This window comes from Myotis myotis, unplaced genomic scaffold (assembly GCF_014108235.1).
Source record: "Myotis myotis isolate mMyoMyo1 unplaced genomic scaffold, mMyoMyo1.p scaffold_m19_p_2, whole genome shotgun sequence".
NCBI lineage: Eukaryota > Metazoa > Chordata > Mammalia > Chiroptera > Vespertilionidae > Myotis > Myotis myotis.
In genome coordinates this window covers 53,205,491-53,218,096 of record NW_023416324.1, presented here as the reverse complement: position 1 = coordinate 53,218,096, position 12,606 = coordinate 53,205,491, and the positions used below count along the sequence as shown (strand labels likewise).

At 37.5% G+C, this 12,606-nt stretch overlaps 1 protein-coding gene across 2 annotated transcripts in view; it reads right to left on the bottom strand.

Annotated features, from left to right (window-relative positions):
• Positions 1 to 12,606, bottom strand: part of LOC118676383 (serine/threonine-protein kinase TNNI3K) — a 313,120-nt gene that overhangs the window by 72,883 nt on the left and 227,631 nt on the right. For both annotated transcript variants that reach the window (XM_036350223.1, XM_036350224.1), the window contains one exon: positions 1,860 to 1,969. In XM_036350223.1, coding sequence (XP_036206116.1) covers positions 1,860 to 1,969 — 110 coding nt within the window. The remainder of the gene's footprint in view (positions 1 to 1,859; positions 1,970 to 12,606) is intronic.

Below are 12,606 nucleotides of genomic sequence, written 5' to 3'. Positions count from 1 at the left end.
TATGTGTGTGTTAGTGTGTATAATATATTCCCTCTTTTGGCCCTATTCTGGTTCTCTTTATCATTTCCCAATCTGTTACTTAGGCATCCATTCTATCCCCAAAATACTTTTAGAAGCTTCCAATGACTGGCTTTTATCCCCAAATTAAAACTTCCATATGTCCCTTACCTATAATCATGAAAAGTCAGTTCATAAAAGCAAAAGGGATTCCCTGGACTGTTATTTTGTGTTATACCTTGGAAGAGCTCATATCCCACATACAGAAGGAAATTCTGGAGTAGGTATCTGGCATATTTATTTCTAGAAAATATATCTAAAGTTCATATGGAGAGACAAGGAAAGCTTATCCCAAACTATCTTAAGTCATGTAATTTTTAAGACATGTTTTTCTGGACATCAAAGTACAGATGAGATGACTGGAGGCACTGATAAGCAATAGTGATATTCATTCATTTACTCAACAAATGTTTTTGAGCATCTACTAGGTATGGTTCTGGGTGCTGAGATTATAACAGCAAACAAAACAAAAGTAACACACAAAAACAAGCCCCTGATTTTATGAAGCTAACATTCTGGTAGTGAGAAAAGATTCTACCCAAATAAATATGTAATCTGTCAGATTAAGTGGTCAGGAGTAGAAGTTATTTCTTCTGAGATGCTCAATTCATGTCCCATAATAGTCTTCATTTTTCTTCATAAGAGTTCTCTGTGCACTTGTGGGATTGAGTATGGACTTGGTCTGGGTTTTGCCTTTTGAAAATGAATAGGAAAGTTGCCTTCTCCTTCCTAACATCTGGACTGGGGCTTCTTCTATTTCTCCTGTGGTGAGATGCTTCCTGGGATAACAATAGCCTCCCTCCCTTTTTCTGCTCCTTTCTTTGTCAAAGAGAGATAAAGTGCCTGGGAAGGATCAGAAACAAAGACCTATAAGAAAAAGGCAGCAATAACGAGGGTGGTTGGAGCTGGATGAATAAGGGCTGTTAGGCCTTTCTGTATAAGGAGCTCCAGTGTGAAGAATGTGAACTAATTCTCTCCACTCAGAAGAATCAATGTGGACTGACGTCTAGACACAAGGAATTCAATCGACAACAAAACCGACTGTCAGAGGGACTCTTAGACACTGTACTAAACTGTGCTCTCAGGAGAGAAGTTATGGAATCTCCTCCTTTGTCAGTCTCTGAGGACAAAGTAGGAATCAGTCAGCCTGGTACAAAGAAGAATCCTTTCCTGCAGACAGATGGTCTGCAATTTCATTCTGGGATTATGTGACTATTTCCTTCTACTCTCTTAGATCAATGATCATATTTTAAAATGGTTACATATCGTATTTTACTTATTCCTTCCATAATATCAATCCCTTCATTTGAACTCTAAATCTATGCTCTTATCCACTTTATCACAGCCACTCAGAGAAGGACTAGGGCCAGTCTGCTGCCTCCTTCTGGACCCAGTGCTGTAGGGCCCTCTTGTCCCGGGGCCTCTGCCCCAAGGCCCACATCTCGGGCTAAACTTGTGTTTTTTTTGTGGTTGTTTTTGTCTTTTTCCAGAAAATGACTAAATGTGGCTGAAGCGTAGTTAATAAAATTGAAGCTGAGATGAGAGTGTGAGTCATCTGTCATCCCCTGGTTTTTCTTTTACTAATCAGCTGTGAGAAACATTTCAAAATCAGAGAGCAGCAGCAAAGAAATATGAGATACTCAGACTTCTTGAGGCAATTAGTGATGAAGGAGCAGAAGGCAGATCAGTCTTCCTGCCTCGACAGCCTTAAAATACACCCTGAAAGAAGACTTTGGTGTTACACTATTTGTGACAGATTTTGACCATAACACATTTTCTAGGAGGAAATAGAAATGACTCACTTCAGGACATGCATTCCACCCTCGCATCAGCAGAGATGAGATGGGCTTGGGAATCGAATAGCCAATGGGAGGTCTGATGTGGTGGTAAGCCATGTCTGCCGCTGCTGCCGCTGCAAACCAAAGGATCACGTCAGTTTTGAAGCTCACAGATTCATTTCAAGAAACATATGAACAAGCAACAATAATCAAGGATCAATCTGTACATTGTCAGGAGAGAATCAAACAGAATTCTATGGTTATTTTTAAAGGGTAAACAAAACATTGGATAATTTGATACTGAAAGTGTATCTTTATAAATTCATTCATTTGGTTGTTCAATCAACAAATAGTGAGCAGAAGGAATATAAACAGGAGCAAAGGAGCATACAAAGGAACATGCAAATAGCAAGTGATTGAGTGTGTGTGTCTGAAGGATAGGGTACGTACATAATGCTATAGGAAATAACGACTGGAAGGCAGATTGGACCAGACTGTACAAAGCCATAAATCTCAAGCTAATGAGCTTACTCTATACATAGCAAGACATGGGGTGCCACTGAACTTTGCACTTTGAATAACTTGGGCAATATAGGTTATTTTTTTAAGCTCAAATCCCTAGTTACAAGAATGTTAGGATTTTAATTTTTAATATTTACAAATATTAAAAATATCAGAGACTTCAGATTCATCTTTTTAGCTAAGACCTTAACTCATTGATTGAACTCCCTGGTGCTGCCTGCCTGTTTGGATTTCTAAATATTGCTCATCACAAACTCCCCATTACTGTGTTATGATTCTTGGGACTTTGCTGCCGATTACTGATTGCTGATTATTTTTCTGTTCTGCAACTAGTGATTTCTCTACTCCCTTGGAAACCAAGCTGATAGCTACTTTTATTAAATACATTTTGTATCAGGCATCATGGTATTTACAGACATAAGCTCTTCCAATTCCTCTAAAAACTGAGCAAGGTATGGTGTGTGTTACTGTTATGTGTGGGGTGTGTGTATATAACAAGTTTTCAATTTAGAAAAAAATTAAATATCACTAGTAGTTGCTGCAGCCCATAGTTCTAGATTCCATGCTCTCGTCAGCCACTTCACATTGAAAATACTTTGTGAACAACACATGAAGCTCTTTTTATTCCCTAGAAAGACTGCTCTGAACCAGTGGGAGGCTAAGGTCCAGGGCATTGCTGCTTCCTGTCTTCTAGATTGTGATGTCACAAGCATCTGTCTATGTCTTAGTGCCTTGAGGTCTGACCTCACCCACTACTTCTCCATCTCAGTTTTCTCCAATTAAATTCTGTTTATAGATCTGATCTAGTGAAATTATATGCAGTGTAACTTAGTATTTATGGGTCAGTCAGAATTAGTATCTAATTTTGCCAGATGTAAAGTTTATACTTATTCTTTGTAGAACTTTAGAAAATTAAGAGAATTATAAAGGATAAAATTTTATTCAGAGGAAACAAGTGCTAAAATATTTTGAATACTTCTTATATAATATTTATATAATTGAGTTTATGTCTAATATACAATTATGTAATACTTCCCCCCCTTAAATTAAATATAAGCATTTACAATGTTTTTAAAATTCCATGTTAACATATTTTTAATGACTCTACATTTAGTGTGATTTGCTTAATCATTCCTCAATTTTAAGTTGCTTAAATTTGGCTGCAAACACTTCAAAGAATGTCTTTTCAATATGACTTTCTTGATTTCACAGATTACTTCTGATATTTTGAGAGGTGAAATTAATATATCTAAGAGGATGATTAAAGATGTTTAATACATCCTGTTCAACTGTTTTCCTGAATAATTGTGCTATATTATAAATTCAATACCAAGTGTGTAAGAAGGTTTTTATTATACCTGCATCAGAATTAGGTTTTCTCACTTTATGATAGACTCTGCTAATATGAGAGGTAAATATATCAGCTCATTTGCAGTTGTTTAAATTTTGTTCTTTGATAAATATAAGGCTTAATATTTTTCCAAACATTTATTATTTGTCTTTAAAGTCTCAGTTCATGCCCTTTACCTGCCTACCATTTTAATATTTCATTTCAACAGCTGTTCTAATCATACAATGGTTTCAGATAGAGGGCAGTCAAAAATTTCATTTCCTCTTTTCTCTCCAATTCCTTTGTAGAATAGTAGCACTGTCACATTTGCCCACGATTTCTAGCACTATCAGATAGAGTTATGGTTGCTAACACTGAGGGGGGGGGGGAAGACCAATCAGATCATATGCAGCAAACTTAACACGACATAAAATGTGTCTTTTGTGTTACAAAAAACTAGGCATGTTAGGCTCCTTCCATCAGCTACTCCTGACTATCTTTCATTATTTTTAGAATGTGGTAAATAAGTAAGCAAACAAACTGATGACCATTTGGATATTGTTGAGCTGGAGCAGCTATAAGCACATAAACCAGTGTTGTGCACATATTTAAACTAATTATACACATCCTAATGGGTGGGGAGGGACTATTCATAAAGTGTGTTAAACTCAGATGCAGGTGCCAAACGTCTCCTCTGAAACTCTTTTAGACTCTGATATCAAGCATATAAAGTTACTTGTTTGCTTCTTGGCACTGCGTCTGGAAAATCAGTTTAAGATGAATGATATTTAATTCTTCATTATTCAAAGTAGATTCTGCAAGGCCTTGGCATCTCCTTCTCCTTTTTGCTTTATGCACTCGTGGCAGTGGTACTACTCATTAGCCCCTCCGCCATAAAGCGGGCAATGCTACATGAGGGGTCATGGGATTGAAATTTGTCACCTTTGAGATTCTCTGTCAATCTTGCCTAAGTAGCCATGCTACACTAACAGCTGGGAAATTTTCTGGTATTCCAGATTCAGAAAAGTTACTGTAAGCTCATTAATCATATTTTACCTTGATTGCTACATGAAATATGTTAAATGATTTATGCAAATCTTGGTTTTTACTTTCACAAAGAAAACTTTGCTATTAAAAGGGAATAAGACTACATTAAGAATATCAATAACTTTGTATTGAGCACCTATTCTTTCATCAGCACTACCCTGAAATAATTATCAATAGTTTAGTAAAGCTTACCATCTAGCTTCTAGAGTAGGGCTGTTGAATAGAACGTTTTGCAATGATGAAAATGTTACCCTGCGCCGTTCACAATAGCATGTGTCTATGAGGCACATAAAAATATGGCTAGTGTAACTGAGAAGCTGACATCTTAATTTAATTTAATTTTGATTAATATAAATTGAAATAGCCATGTGTGTCTGATGACGTCCATATCAGACAACACGATTCTAGAGCATCATTGTCTCTCACTTCCATTATCCCCAAAGCGGTTGAATTAAACACAATGTTGTGAGTCAGCCTCCAGGGTTTACACAGCACTGCTGTCGATCTGTGGATTCCAGTGCTTCATTATTTTTTAAATCAAAACATTATCAAGAAAAGCAAAGCTATGAATGGAGATTGCCAGGGTTGTCTCTCAAAAGAGGCCAGTGAAGCAGAGACCAAGCATTAAGCACAACATGTGATAACCTTCATTCATTTATTCATGTGAAAAAATGTATTGAACATTCTATGTGAATGATGGTAGGCTAAGAAAAAAATAAAGTGTTACAATTTTCAATAAAATATGGTAAATAGATGCTTAATTAATGAAGAAATGAGCTACTGGATTTTTCCTCTGTTTTTCATGGTTTCCTTGTGAAGTGTGATTTCTTTTTCCTGGAGTCCTCTTCCCTTCCCTCTTTTCTTGCACTACATCTACTGTCACTTAGGTCATAGTTTAGATGATCTCTAAACTATGGGTATCCTTCCTGTGCCCTGCCACAGCACCCAGTACTGCAATGGCACATAATGCTTTACACTGCGTCACCTCTGCACTTGTTTGCCTCTGCAAATACATCACAAGTTTCTTGAGGTCAGTGACTGTGTGTTTTCACCATGGTATCTCCTGTGCTCAGCACAGTGACAGGCAATTACAAGGCATTCAATATATATGCACTGAATGAATCAATAAATGCGATAGTTCAAAATAAGGGTTCACTGAAAATAACATAAATCATGGTAAATAGAAGTCAGGAAACAGTATTTGTACAAACAAGTGAAGATGAAGGATTAATGCCAATTAATATCTTGCTCATTATTATGTTTTTAGGACCGAGAATAATTCCTATTCACCAAGAAACATTGCAGAATGAATATAATGTTTAGTTTAATATCAACTTACAATATAATTAGGTCAGTTGTTGAGATCTGGCAGTATATTTATTTCATAATACTATCTTTTGTTCAAAGCCTTTGGGAGGAGGGGCTTCCATAAACTGAAGCAGTATGACTGTTAAGAAATGCCCATAACAAGAAAATGTGGAGGCTTAATTTCCAGTCTGGCTTTACTTTGAACTCTCTGGAAGATCCTAATTACACTAATTTGCTTCTGTGAGTCTTAACTTCTAGAGAGCAGTTAGGACATAGTGTAATGGTGACAACCATAGGCTTTGTGGACAGGGAGCCATACACTTAAATTTTGGCTATACCTCTTGCTAGCATGTGACACTGAGCATATATCTTACCCAAATAGGATCCAAACCGCAGGATACCCTTGGAATTAGAAGAGACAGAATGCATAAAGCATCTGACACACTGTCGGTCCCACACAGGGTTAGCTGCTGTTGCTATAATTACTACCTACATCACCAAGGGTCTTTCTGATTCCTTTTATCCTGAGCCTAGAGAACTGTTGTATGTTTTCTGTCCTGTCTAGACCAGAAATCTTAGTTCCTTTTGGGGTTTTCTTTGGGCATGAACACCAAGTGAAACATTGCATTGCGTTACTGTGAATTACAAGGCTATACACCACGGCCGTTGTGGAGAGGATGACTATGCAGCTCTTCATGATGAACTTAATTAGCTATGCATTGCTTATGGATAAATTGGTACTAGATTTTGAATCCCTAAAGTAATCAATCTCTTATTCTCATATGTTTTATAAGAGGAAATCTAGGCATGCACATTTTAAAAAGGAGAGCAATAAAGTACCACGTTTTGTTTCCAAGTTTTGACTAAGAGAAAATTGCCAGAATGTTGTTTTTTCCAGTTTGGATTGTGTGTGTACGTGTGTTCTAAAAAACACAATTGATTCAGCTTCATTGTTTTTAATGGGCAGGGTGTGGTGAAACAAAGCACAGGCATTCTACCGTCTCAGCAAGAGCGAAGACATTCTTTGTTGAACTGACACTTTTCAATGATGTATCACCAGAGCGTAGAGCATCTGAGAGAGACCATGAGATTGCAATCTTGAGATTGTACTAAGAATGGCTTAATTTTTTAAACCGCATCCCATTCTCATTACAGACTGTCAGAAGAATAGATTAATTTGCACCATTGTCTGTTCTCATTGCAATCTTTGTCAGTGTAATGAAGTATTGGAATGTTAATATCAGCTATATTCATAGAAATATCACCATCCATTGGACCGATTTGATCTGTGTAGTTATTGGCTGGCTCCGCTCTTCTCAGTGAAAAACTGATAAGGGTTAGCGCAGCAAACATAAGATTTCAGAACTTTAGCTCACTCCTATTTTCCTATAACATGACAACACACAGTCCACATCATCCGTGTGCTTATGCCTTTTGAGGTTATTATATGTAGGATGTTTTAGGATCTGAATCATATATGGAGAAGAACATAATCATCAAATATTTAAGCATGGGTAGCAAATGGCTATAAATATGAGACCTATGACATAACTGCGTCTCTAAATGTACTTCAATTCGTATTTTTTAAAGCCATATGTGAAACATAAAAATGTCTGCAAGCCATATTTGGTTCCCGGACTGCAGTTTGCAACTCTGAGTTAAAGTCTCAATATGAAGTCTCACCCAAATCTGGCTAGAATAAATTGGCAGATGTTCTTAATTTGCTGTCACACTGCAGACTTAGAGCCTGGCATTAAGGAATCCCAGGGCACAGAGTTGAGTCTCCTTATGAACCAGCTGGCATCACACAGGAAAACAAAAGGAAAATGAGAGGCTCTCTTCTTTGGCCCCAAACTCTAATCTGAAAGTGATCTGCAAAATTGGTTACCTGGTTAGAAGAAAATGGATTGGATACAATTTATATTGATGGATTAATTCATCCCAGATTTCTTCTTTAGTTTTTCATGACATATCAGGGGTGACAGGCCCAGGGGAGAAATCAAATTGGAGAGGCAGGTGTTGGTTTCTTTCTCTGATGAGTATCCAAGACAGTTCTTGTTTGCCAGGTCATACCAGCTCCTTTTTTATTTTGCCTGGTTCTTTCCTCTCTGCTTGGCTTCAGACATTGGCTCCTTCTCCTTCTAATCTAATCATTTCTCTCACAAATTTGCTCTCTTCCTATATTCGTCATGCTCCTGCTGGCTAAGCCAGAGGCCTGTAAGTCATCTTCGACCTCTTCCATCTCCCCTCCCGCAATGTGCTCCCACCTCCATCTATCAGCAAGTCTTATTAAAATCTTCTGAAGCCAATCTCTCCTTTCTCTTCCGAAGCCACTACTCTAGTTAAGGTTTTATACATCCTCTTCTTTATTACTTGATTTCCTTGCGTATGCTTTGAATCTCTCCAATCCAGCTTTTGCTTTGTAGCATTTTAAAAATAATAATATAATGGCACTATTACCCTACTTAAAATCCTACAGTGTCTTTCATTGTTGACACACAAGGCCCTTCTGCCACCTGGCTCTAGTTTTACATTTACAGCATGTCTTGCTCCTGATCCCCTTTTAGTCTCTGATTCATCCCTGTTGTATTACAGTGGAACCTTTTTTCTCAAACTTAATTCATTCTGGAAGGCCATTCAAGAAGCGATTTATTAAAAAAAATGAATCATTTTTTTCCCCATTAGAAATACTGTAAATGGAATGAATGTTCTAGACCCCCTAATGATTCATGTTTTAACCTTTCTTATATACAGTACATGCTTACTCTACTGTTTAATCTATAAACAAATACTTCTTTTCTTAAATTTATGAGCCACCCCCTACTAGCATTAAAGAAATCACTTTCAGCGCTGGGTTCAGGGGTGTCTTTCAGGAGGTCAGTGTACAGCATCTGGCTTGTTCACATATCACTGTCTCAGGAATGTTGTCACCGGCTAATTGCTTTTCCTTTATCCAAATCAACAACAGTTGTTTTTTTAACTCTTCAACTGCCTGTGATCATTGCTTCTTTCACAACCCTAGCAACATCAGCACTCTTGCTGGCCTCTTTATGTTTTAAAATTGTGCTAGTCATCCATTTCACCAGCAACTAAAGCAAAAACAAACAAACAAACAAAACAAAAACGAACGAACAAACAAACCCACAAAAATATTCACAGCAGAATTTCCTGTGATGTTAAACACAGCAGGGTTAGTGGTAAACGGACTCACATTCTGTCCTTTGTTGCTTGAGGGATGCTTTTTGTCAAGCTGATGTATCAGCATGAAGGGGTTGTCAGAAAGAGAACCTAAATTTTGTTCCACAACCAGGACATTTTTCCTGTGAACAACTTAGTCCAGAACTGAATTGTTCAAGATGGGAGACGTTGGAGAACTGAGGTTTGACTGTATTTGTGGCTCTCTCCTACCTCTGCACCTCGCCCATGCTGTTTTCTGCTGGGACATCTCTATCTCCCCACTATTTACCTATTGAATTCGTACTCATCTTTTAAAGATGGAGTTCAGGTATCAGCTGCTCTAAGAATCCTTCCCTGATATCCTTTTGCCACCACCAGTCTGGGCAGGAGACCCTCGTGGGAGCATCATAAGCACACCGTGGTTCAGTATAGTTGGGCCTTCTCTGTACTATGAGGGCCTGGCAATGCCCTATTCCTTTTTGTTCTCCTCTTATTCTAGCACCATTCTTGGCCAGAAGAGCACTTAATGATCACCTAAAGACAATAATAATAACAGCTAATACTTATTTATTGAATGTTTACTAATGCCAGCCACCATCCAAACCCTTTGAGGTAGGTCTCATTATTATCACCACTTTAAAAAGAAAGAAACCGAAGTACTGAACTACAGCTTGTGTAAGTAGCTTACATGAGGTCACAAGATTCATGCTCTTACACATTATGCAAATGTTCTGTAGTCCATACACTGTTAGCCTGGAAAATTCCTTAAGAATTGAGTTAATGGCCAACATTCTAACATCTTTAAATTTTTAAACAAATACATAGAAATTAGTTGATATGGTAACAGTGAGCAGGCACCCTATGTTCCTTCATGGTGCTATTTGGCTGGAGCTGTGAGCCCCTGCCCCATTGCGTCAGAGCATGTGATTTCCTGTTCATCACACTGTGCTGGGTAGAACACTTGCCTGCTTCTGCTGGCCCTGTGGGCATAGTTCTTTTGAAACCTGGAATTATAAGGTTAAGTTAAAAATGTACTATGTAAAAGAGACCCTGAACACAAGTTTTTCTGAATGCATACCCATTACTTGCAGAAGAGTCAATGCTAATATTTGTGCCCTACTTTTATATTTCTCCCAGGAGATAGGATTCTGCCATATCCAGGACGGTGAGCCATGTGTAATGTTGCTATTACTGTAATTGATAATGCTGCCCCACATTGTAGTCATGGATTTGTTCCTCATGGTAAATGGTTAATATGCAGCTTATACTGAATGTGATGCTTCACATGATTTATTGCTAAACATATGCTAGATTGCCTAACCACTGCAATGATATTAACAGTCTCGTTTCTTGATGCATGGCCACTGTCCCACTTTTAAAAATGCAGCATCTATCATAGGCGCACTCTCTTTCTAATAACGTACTATAAATTCTAATATCTGGGATATTGGAATCCAGTTATTCTTAGGCAAGACTTTTAACTGTTCTATTATGTAATATCCTCCTCCAAAAACAATAAATGTTTCTGCGGGTACACGAGAGAGGGAATTTCCATCTCTTTGAAATATTCATTTTTTAATTTGCAAAGTATAATAAAGAGTAGAGAAAACAACAAAACCGTATGAGTGAAATGTAAATACTATGATGACTTAGGGCAGGGAGGAGACTGAGCTTAAGTCAATATTGAAGAATTAAGGAAGATGTTTTTGGAAGAAGTAATATTGAAGACCTAAAGTAAATTGGAGTTAGTATGATGAAAAGAGGGGCAGAGTGTCTCTGACAAATGACATGGACATGAGAGGAAATGGGGCATGTTGGGGAAATGAAATAGAAATGTGGCTGGAACATAGATGAGAGGCTGCAAGTGGCAGCAGGGAGATGGGGGAGAAAAGCAGGGTCATAATTATGTGGATTGTTTTTAGGAATTTTGTTTTTATCTTAAGAGCAAAGAAAAAACATTAGAGATTTTAAGTAAGGGAAGCCAGATGATCAAATTTGAGTTTTTAGAAAGCTAAATCTAGTTATAGAATGGCAGTTGGTGAGGAAAAAATGCTGAGCAAAACTGGAGACAAGGATACCACGTATGATACTGTGCAGTATTCTGCACGTGAAATAGAAAGTAGCAGTAAAGAGGGTGGTAAGTGAATAGATTTGAAATATTTAGAAAGTGAGACTGAAAATAAGCAAAGTGTGTGTGTGGGGGGGGGTGAAAAAAGGAAAGAAGAGAGGGAGGGAGGAAGGAAGGGGAAAAATAGGGAAAGAGAAGAGCCAAGGCTACTTGCAGTGCCTGTATGGGCTTCTTGGAGAATGAGTTCCACCCAAGTATAGAATCCTAGGAAGCCTGAACCCTGTATTAGCCTTTGCCCTTATCTTTCATCTTACATTTGCAGAGTTTTCAATTGACAAAGTTCAGTCACAAGCATCATCTCATTTAATCCTCAAAGCAATCTTTGTGGTGTCATCATTAACTGAATTATTAAAGAAGCTGCAAAAGGGCAACATATTGAAGGCACCAAGAGAAGGCAAGAGTCACTGGGGCTGGGGAAGTTAAATGATACAAGCAAGGTTAGGGTCTTGCAGGGCATATTAAGGATCTTGAGATTTAATCCTAAGAACATGGGAAGTCATAGGATAACTTTAAAAAATAGTGACATAATCAAGTCTGTTTTTAAACTATCATTCCAGTGTAGGCATAGGGACTAAAGAGGAAGAGGGGACAAGAATAAAAGGGGAACAGTCAATAGCTATTGCAGTAATTTAAGTGACCAAGATGGCAGTTTAAACCAGGGTGGTGGTGGATAAAACTTCAAGAAGTAGGTAGATTTGAGTTATATATCTCACCACTTTATTCAGTGTTATACTGAGGGTCCTTGCCTTGTGTGAGAGGCAAGAAAAAGATATAAAGACACATGGAAGAAATAAATAAAATTTTCTTTATTCACAGGTGACCTAATATTCTATGTGGAAATTCATAAAGAATGTAGAAAAACACTACTTGAACTGATAAGTTAATTTAGCAACTTTGCAGGGTACTAGGTTGTTATTTAAAAATTTTAATTATATCTCTATACTATAAAAGAACCATTGGACATTGAAATTTAACAAAAAATAGCATCAAGAAACAAAATACTTAGAAGAGGTCTAAAAATGTGTGCAAGGTTTGTATGATAAAAACTAAAACACACTGATGACAGAAGTTAAAGAAGACCCAATGAATGGAGAGATACACCATGTTTATCATTTGGAAGACCCCATGCACCCAAAGCAATTTTAACAAAGAAGAACAAAGTTGGAGGGTTCATATTTCATTTTAAGACTTACTATAGTCTATCAATAGTCTGGTAGTGGTATAAATGTAGACATATCAATGGAACAGAAGAGTCCAGA